The sequence below is a fragment of the Leishmania major genome, chromosome 35 (genome assembly GCF_000002725.2).
Source record: "Leishmania major strain Friedlin complete genome, chromosome 35".
NCBI classification, from domain to species: domain Eukaryota; phylum Euglenozoa; class Kinetoplastea; order Trypanosomatida; family Trypanosomatidae; genus Leishmania; species Leishmania major.
This window is the reverse complement of record NC_007284.2, coordinates 1,102,491-1,115,602: the sequence shown is the minus strand read 5'-3', so window position 1 is coordinate 1,115,602 and position 13,112 is coordinate 1,102,491. Positions and strand designations below refer to the sequence as shown.

The 13,112-nt window shown below is 56.3% G+C and overlaps 3 protein-coding genes across 3 annotated transcripts; all 3 read left to right on the top strand.

Moving 5' to 3' along the window:
- Positions 1 to 3,129: 3,129 nt before the first annotated feature.
- On the top strand, positions 3,130 to 4,368 carry LMJF_35_2730 (putative acyl-CoA dehydrogenase; the record flags this gene model as incomplete). The annotated part of the gene is made up of 1 exon (XM_003722619.1): positions 3,130 to 4,368. One exon carries the CDS (start codon positions 3,130 to 3,132, stop codon positions 4,366 to 4,368), a length of 1,239 nt encoding a protein of 412 aa, XP_003722667.1.
- A 2,914-nt stretch (positions 4,369 to 7,282) lies between these two features.
- Positions 7,283 to 8,997, top strand: LMJF_35_2725 (hypothetical protein; the record flags this gene model as incomplete). The annotated part of the gene is given in 2 exon segments (XM_003722618.1): positions 7,283 to 8,401; positions 8,404 to 8,997. Coding segments are annotated over 2 exon segments (1,713 nt in total).
- A 2,403-nt stretch (positions 8,998 to 11,400) lies between these two features.
- Positions 11,401 to 12,309, top strand: LMJF_35_2720 (putative QA-SNARE protein; the record flags this gene model as incomplete). The annotated part of the gene is made up of 1 exon (XM_003722617.1): positions 11,401 to 12,309. One exon carries the CDS (start codon positions 11,401 to 11,403, stop codon positions 12,307 to 12,309), a length of 909 nt encoding a protein of 302 aa, XP_003722665.1.
- Positions 12,310 to 13,112: the final 803 nt, after the last annotated feature.

The window sequence follows — 13,112 nt, the reverse complement described above, 5'->3', positions numbered from 1 at the left end:
GTCACCTTCATGGTTGGTGGCTCTCACGCGCCCGCGCGTGGATGCTGACGGGGCACTGCAAGTGCGCAACCACCACACATTTGATCACCTCAAAAAACCTCATGAGCTCCGCATCTTCACGCATATTACGCATGCGCGCGGTCGAAACGAAAAAAAAAAACAAAGAGGAAGAGCAAATCATCTACTTCAGTGCTGCAGATAGAACCCCTCCCCATTCTCCCGCCCGCCCTCTACAGACCGTGTTTCTTAAGCAGCTGTCGTGCTGGCGCCTTTGTTTTGTCCGGCCCCACCCCCATCGAATCCGTCCTCTTTTTCTGCGTTGTTTTTTCTCGCTCAGCTCAGACTGCGGCACTGCACGCTAGTAAAAGGACGTCTCAACTTATTCCCGCATCACCAAGTATGCTGGTCATGCGCATTGCCTTCACAACACCGACAGACAAAAAAGCACGCAGACACACAGGTAGGCTGCTGGTTAGTGACGACTGTCACTTTCGGCGCGTAGGGTGACCTATTCGGAACGCAGCTCCTCATCAGCATATTTTTTCATCGGCTCTGCCAGTCGACCGAGGCCTTTCTCCTCTTATCCGTGCACTCTCCTTTGCCTTTCGCAAGCTCTCAGCCCTTTCCCGCTTGAATCTTGTTCTTTTGCTGAGAGGGGCGTGCATCACCGCGACCCCGTACGCCGTGTTGCTCGCACTCGCACGCTGTGGGGGCGCCGCGGGTCGCAGCTACAAAATCTTGCAGTAGTGCCGCGGGCGCACATCACGCGTGACACGGACACGGCGCTTAGTCCATTGTGACTGGGACGTCTCATGAGCATCACCGCCGTCTTTGTTGATGGCGGCCTTCTTTTCGGCTTGATCCGCCTCTTAGCGCGGAGGTGAGTGTGCGCGTGGCAGTGCTTTCTCTGTGTCATTGACCCTTCTCATCAGGGGGCTACGAGAATAGCTCTTCATGCTCTTTGCACGCTCAGCCACCAGCTTCCTCGCATACCTCTGCGATGTCGTGCGCGACACAGCGCTTGTGCGGATGTACGACTACCTCAGTGGCAGCTTTTGTGCGTGGAACTTGGCATTTATCGTTTTGCGCGCTGTGGTGGATGGGCTCGTCTCGGGGACTGCCTCTCGTCTCTTGACCATCCCCCGTTGCTGGTGTCGCTCTGTTTCCGGCGCTGTTTTCGCCGCCGCCGCCGCCGCCGCCACTGATGGTCGAGATGCGGCAGGAGCGTGTCCAAGAGACTCAGCTGCGTGGGAAACCGAACAAGGCGAGTCGAGTCGAAGCTCTATCTTTCGGTGCGCGTCATCCTCGCAGGCCCCTACCCTGTGCTGGTCTACATCGTGTGCTCCGCAACGCGCTTAGCGAGCATGCTTAAAATATCCCATACTCGTCTGGTCTCTTACCTTCCGCACCGCTGCCGGCCTCTCCGTCGTCAGCTACGCCTTGAGGGTCGTGGTGTTTCGTGATGTCGGTGAGCCAGCTTGTCTTGCCGCTCATGCCGGTGCGCTCCATCGATCGCTCTCTCCGGTGCCGATTGTCACGCTCACTGGAATGAAAGTGTGTGTTAAGTGGTTTTCACTTTGCATTGAACTGCCGCACCTCCACCTGACCAGCTTCGTGCTCGGCTGCTGCTGTCTGGTGGTGCTCTCTGAGTGTGCGAAGCCCGCCACCTCCGCCGTCGCCTCCATGACGGGTACCTCGGGCATCACGCTCGGTGTCGTGATGTGCTCGGAGGCGGCATTGTAGAGGTGCAGCTAGAGAACTTGGAACCTTTCTTTTTTTTTGGGGGGGGGAGGGGGCGGGAGCTGTTCTCTCGTCTTGTGTCGCAGTTGCTTCTGCAACAGTGTAGTCCTGTGCTGGTGCCAGTCGATTGCATCATACAGTCATGGGAAGACGTGGAACAAGAGAATGCGTGCGGAAGGTGAAGAAGAGTGGAAGGCCAGCAGTGCACCCGTCATGATTCCGTAGTGCACTGCGCCTCCCTCAAAGACGTTTTGCCGTTTTTGTTTCTCTTTAGGCTTCATTCTCACCTCCTCCCTTTTCCGCCTTTCCAAAGTGGTTGTGACGCCTCTAATTGACGTTGTGGTGTGTTGCCAGCTCTTGCCATTATAGTTGTCTGGACATTGTTCATCTCCCCCGTGTTCACTGCCTCCTTCTTCCTTGCTCCTTGAGTTCGTCTGCTTTAAAAAACAATGCTTCTCCCCGCTGCTGCCGCCGCCTGTTGTCAGCTGTGCACAGCGCTCTGATGACCCCCCCCCCTCTTCGTCGAATCGTTCAAGGGAAAAGGCACCCCGGTGGAAGCGAAAACATGCGTTCACACGCACACAACTGTGCCGTGAAGAGAAGACGGCTCCACTTTTCGCCCCGCTCGCAGCGTGTGGCCAAGGTAAGCCATCGCATACCTTGGCCGGCACTTTCCGTCGACATCCAGCATTCTACTTCTCGAGCATGGCGTGAGCAGGAAGAGGCGGTGAGGCACGCAGCTGCGCGAACGTGAGAAGGGATACTGGAAGTGTTGGAGACGTGCTTTGTACCTTGTGCTGTCCTTCTGCTGCACCAGCCTTGTGTGTGTGTGTGTGTGTGTGTGTGTGTGTGTGTGTCAGTCATAGTCGCACGTGGCTATCACGTGCTGCGCAGAAGGCACCCCGAACACGGTGTCTCCACTCTTCGCATTCGTTTTCGCTCTTAGTCCAACCTTTGTTCGCATGCCGTGTTTTGCCCTACCTTCACCTTCTCTTTTCCTCGTCGCGTGCTGCATCCGAGTCGTCGGGCTTTGCTATTCTCTCTCCTTCTCGTTCTGGACACCCACCCACCAATTCACCCACCAAACACACTCTCAGAAGCATCAGCGAAAGCACGTCGTGAAACAACCAGTGAGAGAGAGAAAGCCCCCCCCCCTTCCATCCCCCTCTCCCCCGCCCCAAACACACACACACACACACACACAGGCGCTCACCTCTGTCAAACGCGAGGCTTTGGCAGTGTTGTTTGTGCGTGCTATCGATTACTTCTCTGCCTCTCTATACACCACTGCCCACCGCCACCGCCCTTCCCCCCTGTCTTCCCTCTACGCATACAGGTACACGTCCACAAGTCAGTCTTCCAATGTTCCGCCTTGGGTGCAAATCGTTGATGCGGCGCACTGCCGTGGCGCTCTCTAGCGTGGCAGCCGCCGGTGAGGCGGCGCCGAACCCAGTCACCTACCTCACCGATGATGAGAAAATGCTTGTCGAGACGGTACGTGCCTTTAGCCTGACACATGTGGTGCCGAGGTCTCGCCAGATGGATGAGGTGGGCAAGATGGACCCTGTTGTGCTCAAGGAAGCGTTTGCTGCTGGTCTCATGGGCATTGAGACCCCCGCCGACCTCGAGGGTGGAGGCATGAGCTTCTTTTCGAGTATTCTCGCTATCGAGGAGCTGGCGCGTCACGATCCCGCCGTCTCGGTCACGGTGGACGTACAGAACACGCTGGTCAACAACATCTTCTTCAACTTCGCGAACGACGCGCAGCGCAGAAAGTACCTGCCCAAGCTCGCCAAGGATACGGTAGGCTGCTTCTGCCTCACCGAGGCGGGCAGCGGCAGCGACGCCTTCGCGCTGAATACGAAGGCGGAGAAGAAGGGCTCGAAGTGGGTCATCAACGGCTCGAAGCTGTACATCACGAATGGCGGGTGGGCAGGCATCTTTCTTGTCATGGCAACGGTGGACCCATCGAAGGGATACAAAGGAATCACCTGCTTCGTAGTGGACTCTTCTGAGACCTCAGGAGTCTCTGTGGTGCGGACAGAGAACAAACTAGGTATTCGCGCCAGCTCGACGGCCGAGCTCCGATTCGAAAACGTGGAGGTGTCGGAGGAGAACGTCATTGGAGAGGTCGGCAAGGGCTACAAGATTGCTATTAACATCCTCAACGAGGGACGCATCGGCATCGGCGCGCAGATGCTCGGTATTGCACAGGGCTCCCTAGACATCGTCATGCCCTACCTCTTTCAGCGCAAGCAGTTTGGGAAGCTCATCGGCGATTTCCAGGGTATGCAGATGCAGTACGCCGAGTGCGCCATGGAGCTACACGCCGCTCGGCTCATGGTCTACAATGCGTCTCGCAAGAAGCAGAACAACGAAATGTTCATCCAGGACGCGGCGATGGCCAAGTATTTCGCCTCTGTGGTGGCAGAGAAAACGGCCAGCCGTGCGGTGGAGTGGGCTGGTGGCGTCGGCTTCATGAAGGACTTCGGTCTCGAGCGTTTCTACCGCGATGCCAAGATCGGCGCCATCTACGAAGGTACGTCCATCATTCAGCTGCAGACCATCGCCAAGATGATCAAAGCCCAGTACGACGAGTCTTCCTCCCCTTCAGGCGCCTCATCTTAAAGATACAGTCTCCCTGTCAGCAGCCTGTTCACTGAGAACTGCGGATCTACTCATGTTGCGGGGCGAGGACTGGCAGAGGCTATCGCGTGCGCGCCAGTTGCAACTGCTCGTTTCCATAGAGAGAGTATCCTTGTTTTTTCAAGATGACGTTCTCCTGGCCGACAAAGGGAGATATTTCAGGGCGTGACATCTCGATGGCCACTACCCACGCTCTGGGCGTTGAAAAGCCGAGCAGCCCTCTCAGTGTCCCTTTGCCAATCCACAACGACTTTCTCGTGTTGACAGGGTCAGGTACCTATGAGTAAGTGAAGCCAGCGCAATGTATCGCTGCTGATGTCGGCAGTCAATCCGTGAATGGTGCTGCGTTGGAGTGGCCTGCGGCGGTTGACACACTTGTGGCACTCATAGGAGTAGACAAAGTGTCCACGTGACTCAAACACATCTCTCACCCGGCCCTCGCTGCCTGCTGGTACGGGGATCCTGAGCCCCACACCCCAGAGAGAGATGCCCCATGGATAGTGGCCTGTAGAACGGGTGGTGAGTGGGTAGGGGCTGAGTCAGAGGCAGTGCACAGGTGACTGAGTCGGCGTATTGACTGTAAGGTGTGTGCCTAGGCCGGCTTCGCACCACAGGATGCGTGCCTGTGACAGACCAGGGAGGGCAGAGAGAAGTTGCGTTTCTCCTGTATGGCAGAACGGACTCGTGAGAAAAGGGTATTCCTCGATCGCGGAACTTCTCTACATCAGCCTCTTCTGCTCCCCCACTCTTCTCCGCGCTGTTCTGCGTTTTTTGCATGTGAGTGAAGTCGACTGTTTGATTTTGTTTTTTTTTCTGGTTTTTGTTCATGTATGCCTGTGTGCGTGAGAGAACGCATGCAGTTTTGTTTTCGTCTGTTCTCTTTCCCGTGATGCTGTCCCACCACGTGAGGAATCATAGGGGAGGGAGTAGGGCCCGCCGCCGCTGCCTTCTCCGCACCCTCGTGCGCTGCCCATACATGTCCCCGCCGTGTTTTTGAAGCATATGGTGAAGAGGAAAAAAAAAAACGCACGAAAAGGCGACGAGCAAACAGCGAACGAACGCCTCCGGGGGAATCGTTTTGAAGGCGTATCAGCAAGGGTAGAGCGAGACACCAGACAATGTGAGCCGCGGCGTCACCGTGTTGTGCCCTCCGCCACCCCGCCTCGATCGGTTGCTGTTTGCTTCCTCACACCCATTTCTCTTTTTTTTTTCGCCCCGCTCCGCCTCCCTCTTTCTCTTCAGAGGCCTGCACTGCTGGCATGATCCCCAAAACGCTGCCTTGACTTTCCTTTCTTTTCCGCTGTTCTTGCAGATGTGTCTGCGGGTTTGAGGTGTATCTTTTCTTTGTTGTTTGCTCTCTTCAACCGATCGAGCACCGGCGTCGCAGCCCGTTGCTCTTCTTTGTCTGCACTGTTTTTCTCCAGCTCTAGCGAGATGGACATCGTTGCCTCTACCGCGTGCCACGCGCCCTACACCGCATCAGCGTGTACCGGTGCAGGGGACTGAAGTTTGCTGTTCTCCTTTTTGTTTTGTTTACTTCTCTCACTTCTCGACAGACACTTTTTCTCTTTCTTTGCGCGACGCTGCGTACGCTTGGCGCTTTGTGGCTGCCGTGAGGCAGCGTGCAGCTGAGCGGAGGTGCTGTGCAGCAGCAGCAGCAGCCATGCACCCATCAAACAACGCAAGGCAGAGGGGTGGAGCAGCGGCGTCAGCAAAACATGGCATACCAGTGGCCATGGTAAGTGCGGTGGGGTGCAAGACGATACAAAAAACGCACGCAAATGCTCCTCCTCGAGCGCACGGCGATTCCATGGCGAAAACGAACGCGACAGCGCCCTCGATGGCTTTTCGGAGCAGCAGCACACGTTTGGTCGTCTATGTGGTTGTGGACACTCACAGACCTATCTGACTCCAAGGTGTTGTGAATGCATCACAGGAATGGCACCGCTTTCTTCTCGCGTGGTGTGTTCTGTCTCCGTCAACATTCTCGCCTCTCCTCGCCCCCACATCCTTCACTTCACAAACCTTCTTCTCCTCGTGGTATCGTTTTTTTTTGTCTTCGCTATCCCTTCCCTCACTCATGTTTTCACCGTTGTCTGCCCCAACACAATACTGCTAGGCGTTACCATCATAAGAAGCAAGCAAGCGGCGGCGGGACGGCAGAGGTGCTGGTGTGTGTGTGTGTGTGTGTGTCGGTGTGTTACCGTTATTTCTCGTCTGCATCAGCTCTGCAAGTCTGCCATATCGGTCGCAGTCGCTCTCGATCTGTGTGTGTGTGTGTGTCCCGGTCTCGCTCACGCTTCACCGTCCCCGTGTATTCATGGAGCGCGGCTCCGGTCTGCAGCTTTTTCTTGTCGCCTCCACACTCGTTGTTTAGAACTGCACCAACATATCGAAATTAGTGGGCTCTATTCTGTGAAGAGAGACGTTGGAATCGAAGAGCTGCCCTCTGTTCCGCTCCTCTCGTGTGTAGCACGGTGTTGTCCAGCTTCTCTGACAGGGCCACCGCCCAGCACAGGTGGGTTCACTCTGGTCTCTCGCTTTGTAGTTTCACTTGACTGCGTGCAGCTTACTGCCGACTTCTCGTGTGCCATAATGATCCTCTTGCTCCACATCGCGGATAGTGCTGGTTGCAAGCACCGCTTTTTGGCTGTCGGCAGGCCCTCCACAACCGCCGTCGGTGCCATCAACAAGCTTCGCTTCAAGCTTTCCATTCCTACAGAGGTAGGTGTAAAGTTGCATCTCACCAATGATCTTCCCATTCGCCACCTCGCAGCACCCTTGACAAGTCTGCGGAAGCAGCGCAGTGGCAGCGCGCGGGTCTTGTGCATGCCGCTGTGGGCCGTGCTGAGTGGTCCGGAAACCGCCGTCAACGAGATCGACTACAGTGCAGCTGATGTCAAAGATGAGAGCGACGGGGAAAGAGAGATCCAGGGGGAAGAGGCCTCGAGGAGCTTATCACACACGTCCCCGCGACCCAGCAGTAGCACGGTGGAGAGGGCCACCAACGGTAGTCAGTCCATGCGTATTGTTTTTCCGGCACCTCCGTCAAAAACGCCACCTGTGCCCGTGCAGGCCAAGCTGCCGGCAGCCGCCGCCAGTCCTCGACCATATCGCAAGCCAACGACCGGCGTGCACGAGACGCCACAAAAAGACGGACGACATGAAGATCGCTTCACTAGAAACCGGCGACGCAAAGGAGAATGCTTGCTCTACACCCAGCCTTGCCACCACCTCAACCGCTGCAGGGCCGGTGCTTCGTCCGCCAAGGAGAATGGCTCCTCCGTCGCAGGACATGCCGCAGACAGCTCGTGCCGTGCCGCAGCAGCTGGCTGTTAGCGCTTTGGCCAGCTGCTGCGGTGCTGACCCAGTCGATCGGCCTGGTGGGCTCTACAAGACCGGCTACGCCCGCCGTGACACCGTCGTCGGGCACATTATGCTGCGTGAGTATCCAAAGGTGATCTCCGGCCATCAAAAACAAATCGTGCTGGCCGTGAAGGATGAGGAGCGGTTGGCGTCGCGCCCCACAATCGTGACTTTTTCTGTGCGTCCGACATTGACGGCATCGATGACACAACCTATGCACAGTGCCTCTCCATCGGCCTCACCCACGGACAGGAATTCCGCACCAGCACCTCTCCTGCCGAACCTCGGCTGGCCCTCTATGGCGAACTCGGCACGCTTCGGCATAGCTGCTGGCCAAACGCGGCTGTCCAGTACGATCTCCTCACTGCACCGTACGCTGGCATCTGCCGATGCGCCCGATTGGAGGGCATTCGCCGCGGAGAGGAGATCAAGTATCTCTACAAGCACGCCGACTCTCTCGCCTTCCTACTGCTTTCTCGTGAAAGACGCCGCAACATCCTCCAACGGAAATACTTCCTGGACTGTGCCTGCTGTCGCTGCACTGAGACTCTGGAGAACACCGCGTCTACCACCGTCACCGGCTCTACCACTGCTGCCGCTGGGGCCGCCTCGATACGCACCCTACATGAAAAGGGATGCGCGGCCAATGTGAAGCCGTTGAAGAGCGCGACGAGGATCAAGGCGCAGCTCGAAGCGGAGTTGACCTTGACCGGGGCCTTCTTCACAGACTCGGGCGTCGACCGTGATGCTGCGAAGCAGAGGGACCTGAGGCAGGAAATGCACGAAGACTTCGAGGCTCTCCACATCATGGATGACACCGGCGTTGAGATCAATCGCGCCCTTGTCGGCAACGTCCCTCTCATTCATCGAAGGAAACAGTGCAACCGGCTTCTCGGATTTTTGCGCAAGTACAGCAGCTCAGAGTCGGTTCTGCGCCTTCATGATCACCACTGGCGGCTGAACCTCGCGCGTGCGGCCTGCGTGCACGAAACGGTGCGACTGTGCGCCGTGAAGGGCGCCATGCCACATGCTCGGCAACTGGACCCGTGCAGCAAGACACTCTTCGTCCCCACCAAGACGGTCTACGACATCTCTCTGAAGCAGCTCGCCGCGGAGGCACTCTTTATCCCTCCTGGGCACCCCCACAGCCTCACCACGTACGAGTCCTACCTCTACCTACTCGCGATTCTGCCCCGGCGATCGCCCAGACGGCGGCGGATTCCGCGCAGAGCGAGTCAGACATGAAATGGAAGCAGCTGCAGGAAACGAAGGAGGCGTAGGGCGTCCTGAAACGCGCCGCGCTGCCGCCGAACATTGAGAAGCTTGTGCAGTCTCAGGAGCCGCCGCAGCTGCCTTCGCCGCAAGAGTGCGCACCACCACCCGCAGCGGAACCACGTGCGCTGGTTGAGGAGGGGCCAGTGCGGAAGGAAACCTCCACGAAGGCGCCGCAAGTGTCGGCCAAGTGAATACGCGGGAACGCCTCCGAATGGGAAAGAAGTGCCAGCTTGCGCATTGGTGTGTTGCGGTTCTCGCTTTTTTTTTCTCGAGAACGATTCTCTATTAGTGCAATCTCGTTGAGGCGAGCCTGAGGTGGCAGGGGGATCGAAAAAAAAGTGTGTCTGTGTGTGTTTCACGCGTCTCCACTACTTACCAGTACCAGAATAGAAGCGGCTATGTGTGGCAAAACAGTGGTGGTGGGAACGGTAACGCGCTCCTTCACGTCTCAGCGTGTCGCAGCTAGCAATGACCTCCCACATGGAGGTGCATTCGCACCTTTCAATTAGCCACTGCGTTCCTTTATGTGCATTTCCGTCTCCGTATGTATATATATGCATATATATGTGAATCACTTGCTCTGTGTGTGTGTGTGTGTGCGTGTGTGTGCGTGTGTGTGTGGGGGGGGGGGGGTAGCGCACCTGTGATCGAGAGAATGTCAGCCCTTGCGCCCCTTTTGCTTGTCTTGATGCATGAGGCTCTCCTGCTTTATTGCTGATGGGATCGTTTCGCTTTCACGCTGGTACACTCTCTCTCGCGCGGTGCCCCATGCGATGCACTGGTCCGGGTTTGTTATCGAGGTGCCGCACTGAATGCTCACCACGTTCCCGCGGACCTTTTCTTTCGTGTTCGCCCTTGCCTCTCACGTGGCAGGAACCTTTTCACTCTCGCATACATGACACATTAGCCTCTGGCAACCGCGCTCAGGAGCTCCCCCCAGCCCCGACTCCGCGAGCTGTCGCTACGCTTTATGACGGTAAGCTATCTTCTCTCTTGTTCCCATCCTCTCCATTACAGTGAGCAGAATGCGAGAATGGAAGCGTGCCCACTTTCCCTTTTGTTTGCAGCATGTGGCGGTGCATACGCGGTGCTGGTGCCTGGGTACCCAAGACGACTGGATGCACTTCTTGCACTAGTACACTGGCCAGGTATCTATATCGAGTGTGTAGGTGCGTGCTGTCATGTTCGTATGTGTGCATATGCGGTGTTTGGGGGGGGGTCGCACGAGTCGGGGCGACGGCTACGCCGCCTCCGTTAAGCAGAACGCACTCTTTGAGTTTCAGCTGCCCACCTTTTTGTGGCGTTGTCGTTTCCGTGTTGCTGCTAGCTGTGCGCTCCCCACCCCCCTCTCACCTCCCTCTGCGTCGTCTTTGTTGCCTTCTTCCTTTTCGGTTCCGTCGCCCACCGTGTAGATCCCTTCTTCTCAGTGTGTGTGGCCGTGCCTTTAGCGCACGCATCTGCGTCCTGTGCCTTCTTTTCCCCCTTCGTGAGGACGCGACAGTGCTGCAGCAGCGTTCATTGTGACGTCGACGTCGTACTCATGATGGCTAGGCCCATCACCCATGAATACATGTAGTCAACGAATGAGAGAATGCGGAAAGTCGGCTGTGAAACAGAGACTACGCATGACTTAGATGCACTCGACTGCAAGACCCGCGGGAAAGAGTCGACGGGTAAAGCAAGCCACCACACCACCCATCTATAACAGTGCCGGCGTCATGATTTGCCTAGTTCTTTCTTTCCCTGCTTTCAAGATAGAGGCTCTACGACGACTCTCAAATGATGCGCACCAGATCACTAGCGGGGAAGTGTGTACTACTCTCAAATTCGTGTCTCATATATATATATATATATATATCGTTTGTTTGTTGGGCACTCCCCCACCCACCCACGTCACCGCACACGCACGGACCGACATAGACGGACAGACACAGCCGCGTCTTGGCGTTGGCAAGCGTTGCAGTGATAAAACGCATCACGAGAAACGGAAACAAGAAAGAAACGGTAAAGTGCGCCTTTGAATCCCGTCTTCGGCCTTCCTCGCTCTGTAGATCACAGTGGTTGTGGCAGGAGAAGCAAAACCAAAAGAGGCCGCTCGGAGAGTCATGGTGTGTATGTGTGTGTGTGTGTGTGAGTGTGTGTCTGCTTTCCAGAGGAAATGAGAACAATCGAAAACAAACAAAAGAAAGCAAAAGCGACTGCGTGAGACGTTGAGGCGTATACGTATCCGCGCTGGTGGTCGTGCCGATGTCGCCACTAGCTGTGTTAAAGTTTTTTTCCATCTCTCTCTCTCTCTCTATTCTTTCCTACACCGTTGACTGCGCACTTTCAACAACAACAAAAAAGAAGCGCAGTTACGTGCACGTCGAAAATATGGCGACTCGCGACCGCACGGGCGAGTTCTTGCAGTACCGTGCGATCCGCCCTCGCCGGCATGAGACGGAGCAGCTGCTTGCCGAAGAGGAGAACATGAATCGTGTCTATGTGACGCCGCTTTGGGTGAAAAAGATGGCTGATGTCCGCCGCATTGAAGACCAAATCAAGGAGCAGATGGCGGCGCTCGAGAAGCTGCGCAAGGACCACCTCAAAGTGGAGTTCAGTTCCACGCGTGATGAAGGCCGCGAGGAGGCCGAGATCGAGGATGCTCAGAGCACCATTGATCGCCTCTTCAAGCAGAGCGAGAAGGGTGTGAAGGACTTGGAAGTCTCATACACGCGCGACCTCCCTGACGGGGGCACGGATGCCGAGCTGAGCATTTTGCGCAATGTCAAGATGTGTCTGGTGAACGAGATCAACAACATCAGCAAGATCTACCGTGAGAGCCAACGCCGTTACATGATGGATGTGAAGAAACAGCAGCTCGTCTCGCAGCGGTGGGCTGGTGGCGATCGGCAGAAGGCAGTGGAGCAGCAGCTGGAGAACGACGCTCTTATGGATCAGTACCTCCAGAAGGGTATGACGCAGGAGCAGGTCGAGACGATCATGCTAAATCAGCAGATGGCAGATGAGCGGGTGAAGGAGTTTGAGCGCATCTACAGCTCTATCAAGTCGCTGCACGAGATGTTCAAGGACATGAACACCCTCGTCATTGAGCAAGGCGCCTTGCTCGATCGCATTGATTACAACATGACCATCACCCATACCCGTGTGCAGAAGGCGCGCACAGAGCTGCAGAGAGCTGCGGAGTATCAGTCCGCCGGCACATTCAAACTGTGCGTTCTCTTCATGATTATACTCATTATTGGCTTGATGATAGCCCTCGTCTTCAAGGCCATTACCTGAGGTGAATCTGAGGGTGTGTGCACCGCATGAATCTGTCTTTTCCATCTTTCGCACGATGGCGTGAGCGCGCACCCCGCGCAATGCATCGGTCGAAATGATATACGCCTCGGGTCACCTTTGGGGGGAGTCGTGAATCGGCACAAGGGGCTGTCTCTCTTTGACCCGGTCGCTCTCTCTCTTCCCCCCCCCAGCTCATCCTCGTTGCGTCTTTGTGTTTTCCCCCCTTTGAGTGTCCCGTTGCCACATGTGATGTGATTCTCTATCTTTGTGTGCGTGCGTTGGTTTGTCGTTCTGCGGGCGAGCGCACTGGTGTCGAAGTCCATCGGCGTCGAAGAGGCCCCTTCACGTCACCGTTCAAGGTATGCGCTGCGCCTTGCGGAATCGGTGTTACAGGGTGCGTTAAAAGACAAGTGAGGGTGTCGTATGCCGAACAGGACGGGTGTGTTTGCCGTACCGCGAATGCATGAGGTGATGTGTTCTCGTTTTCTTGTGTTGCCGCTCATCACCTTAGCGCCCTCTCGTGTTGTTGGTCCGTGAGCGCACCAAAAAACAAAAGGGGGCGCACGTGCACCGCGCCTATCGAGCGCACGCGCTGTCGTCGTTCGCCCTTTGCTCCTGTCGTTGTGGCTTTCTTGCTCATGCTTCCCGGTCCTTCGATTGTGCTCCTCATCTCTTCTATAGTCGTGGCGGAGTTGTGTGTGTGTGTGTGTGTGTGTGCGCCCTGTCTAGTGCTTCCGTTATTGGGGCATCGCTGCTGCCTGTAGCACTTGCATGCGTTGGTATCGCCGCCGCCTCCGCCTCCA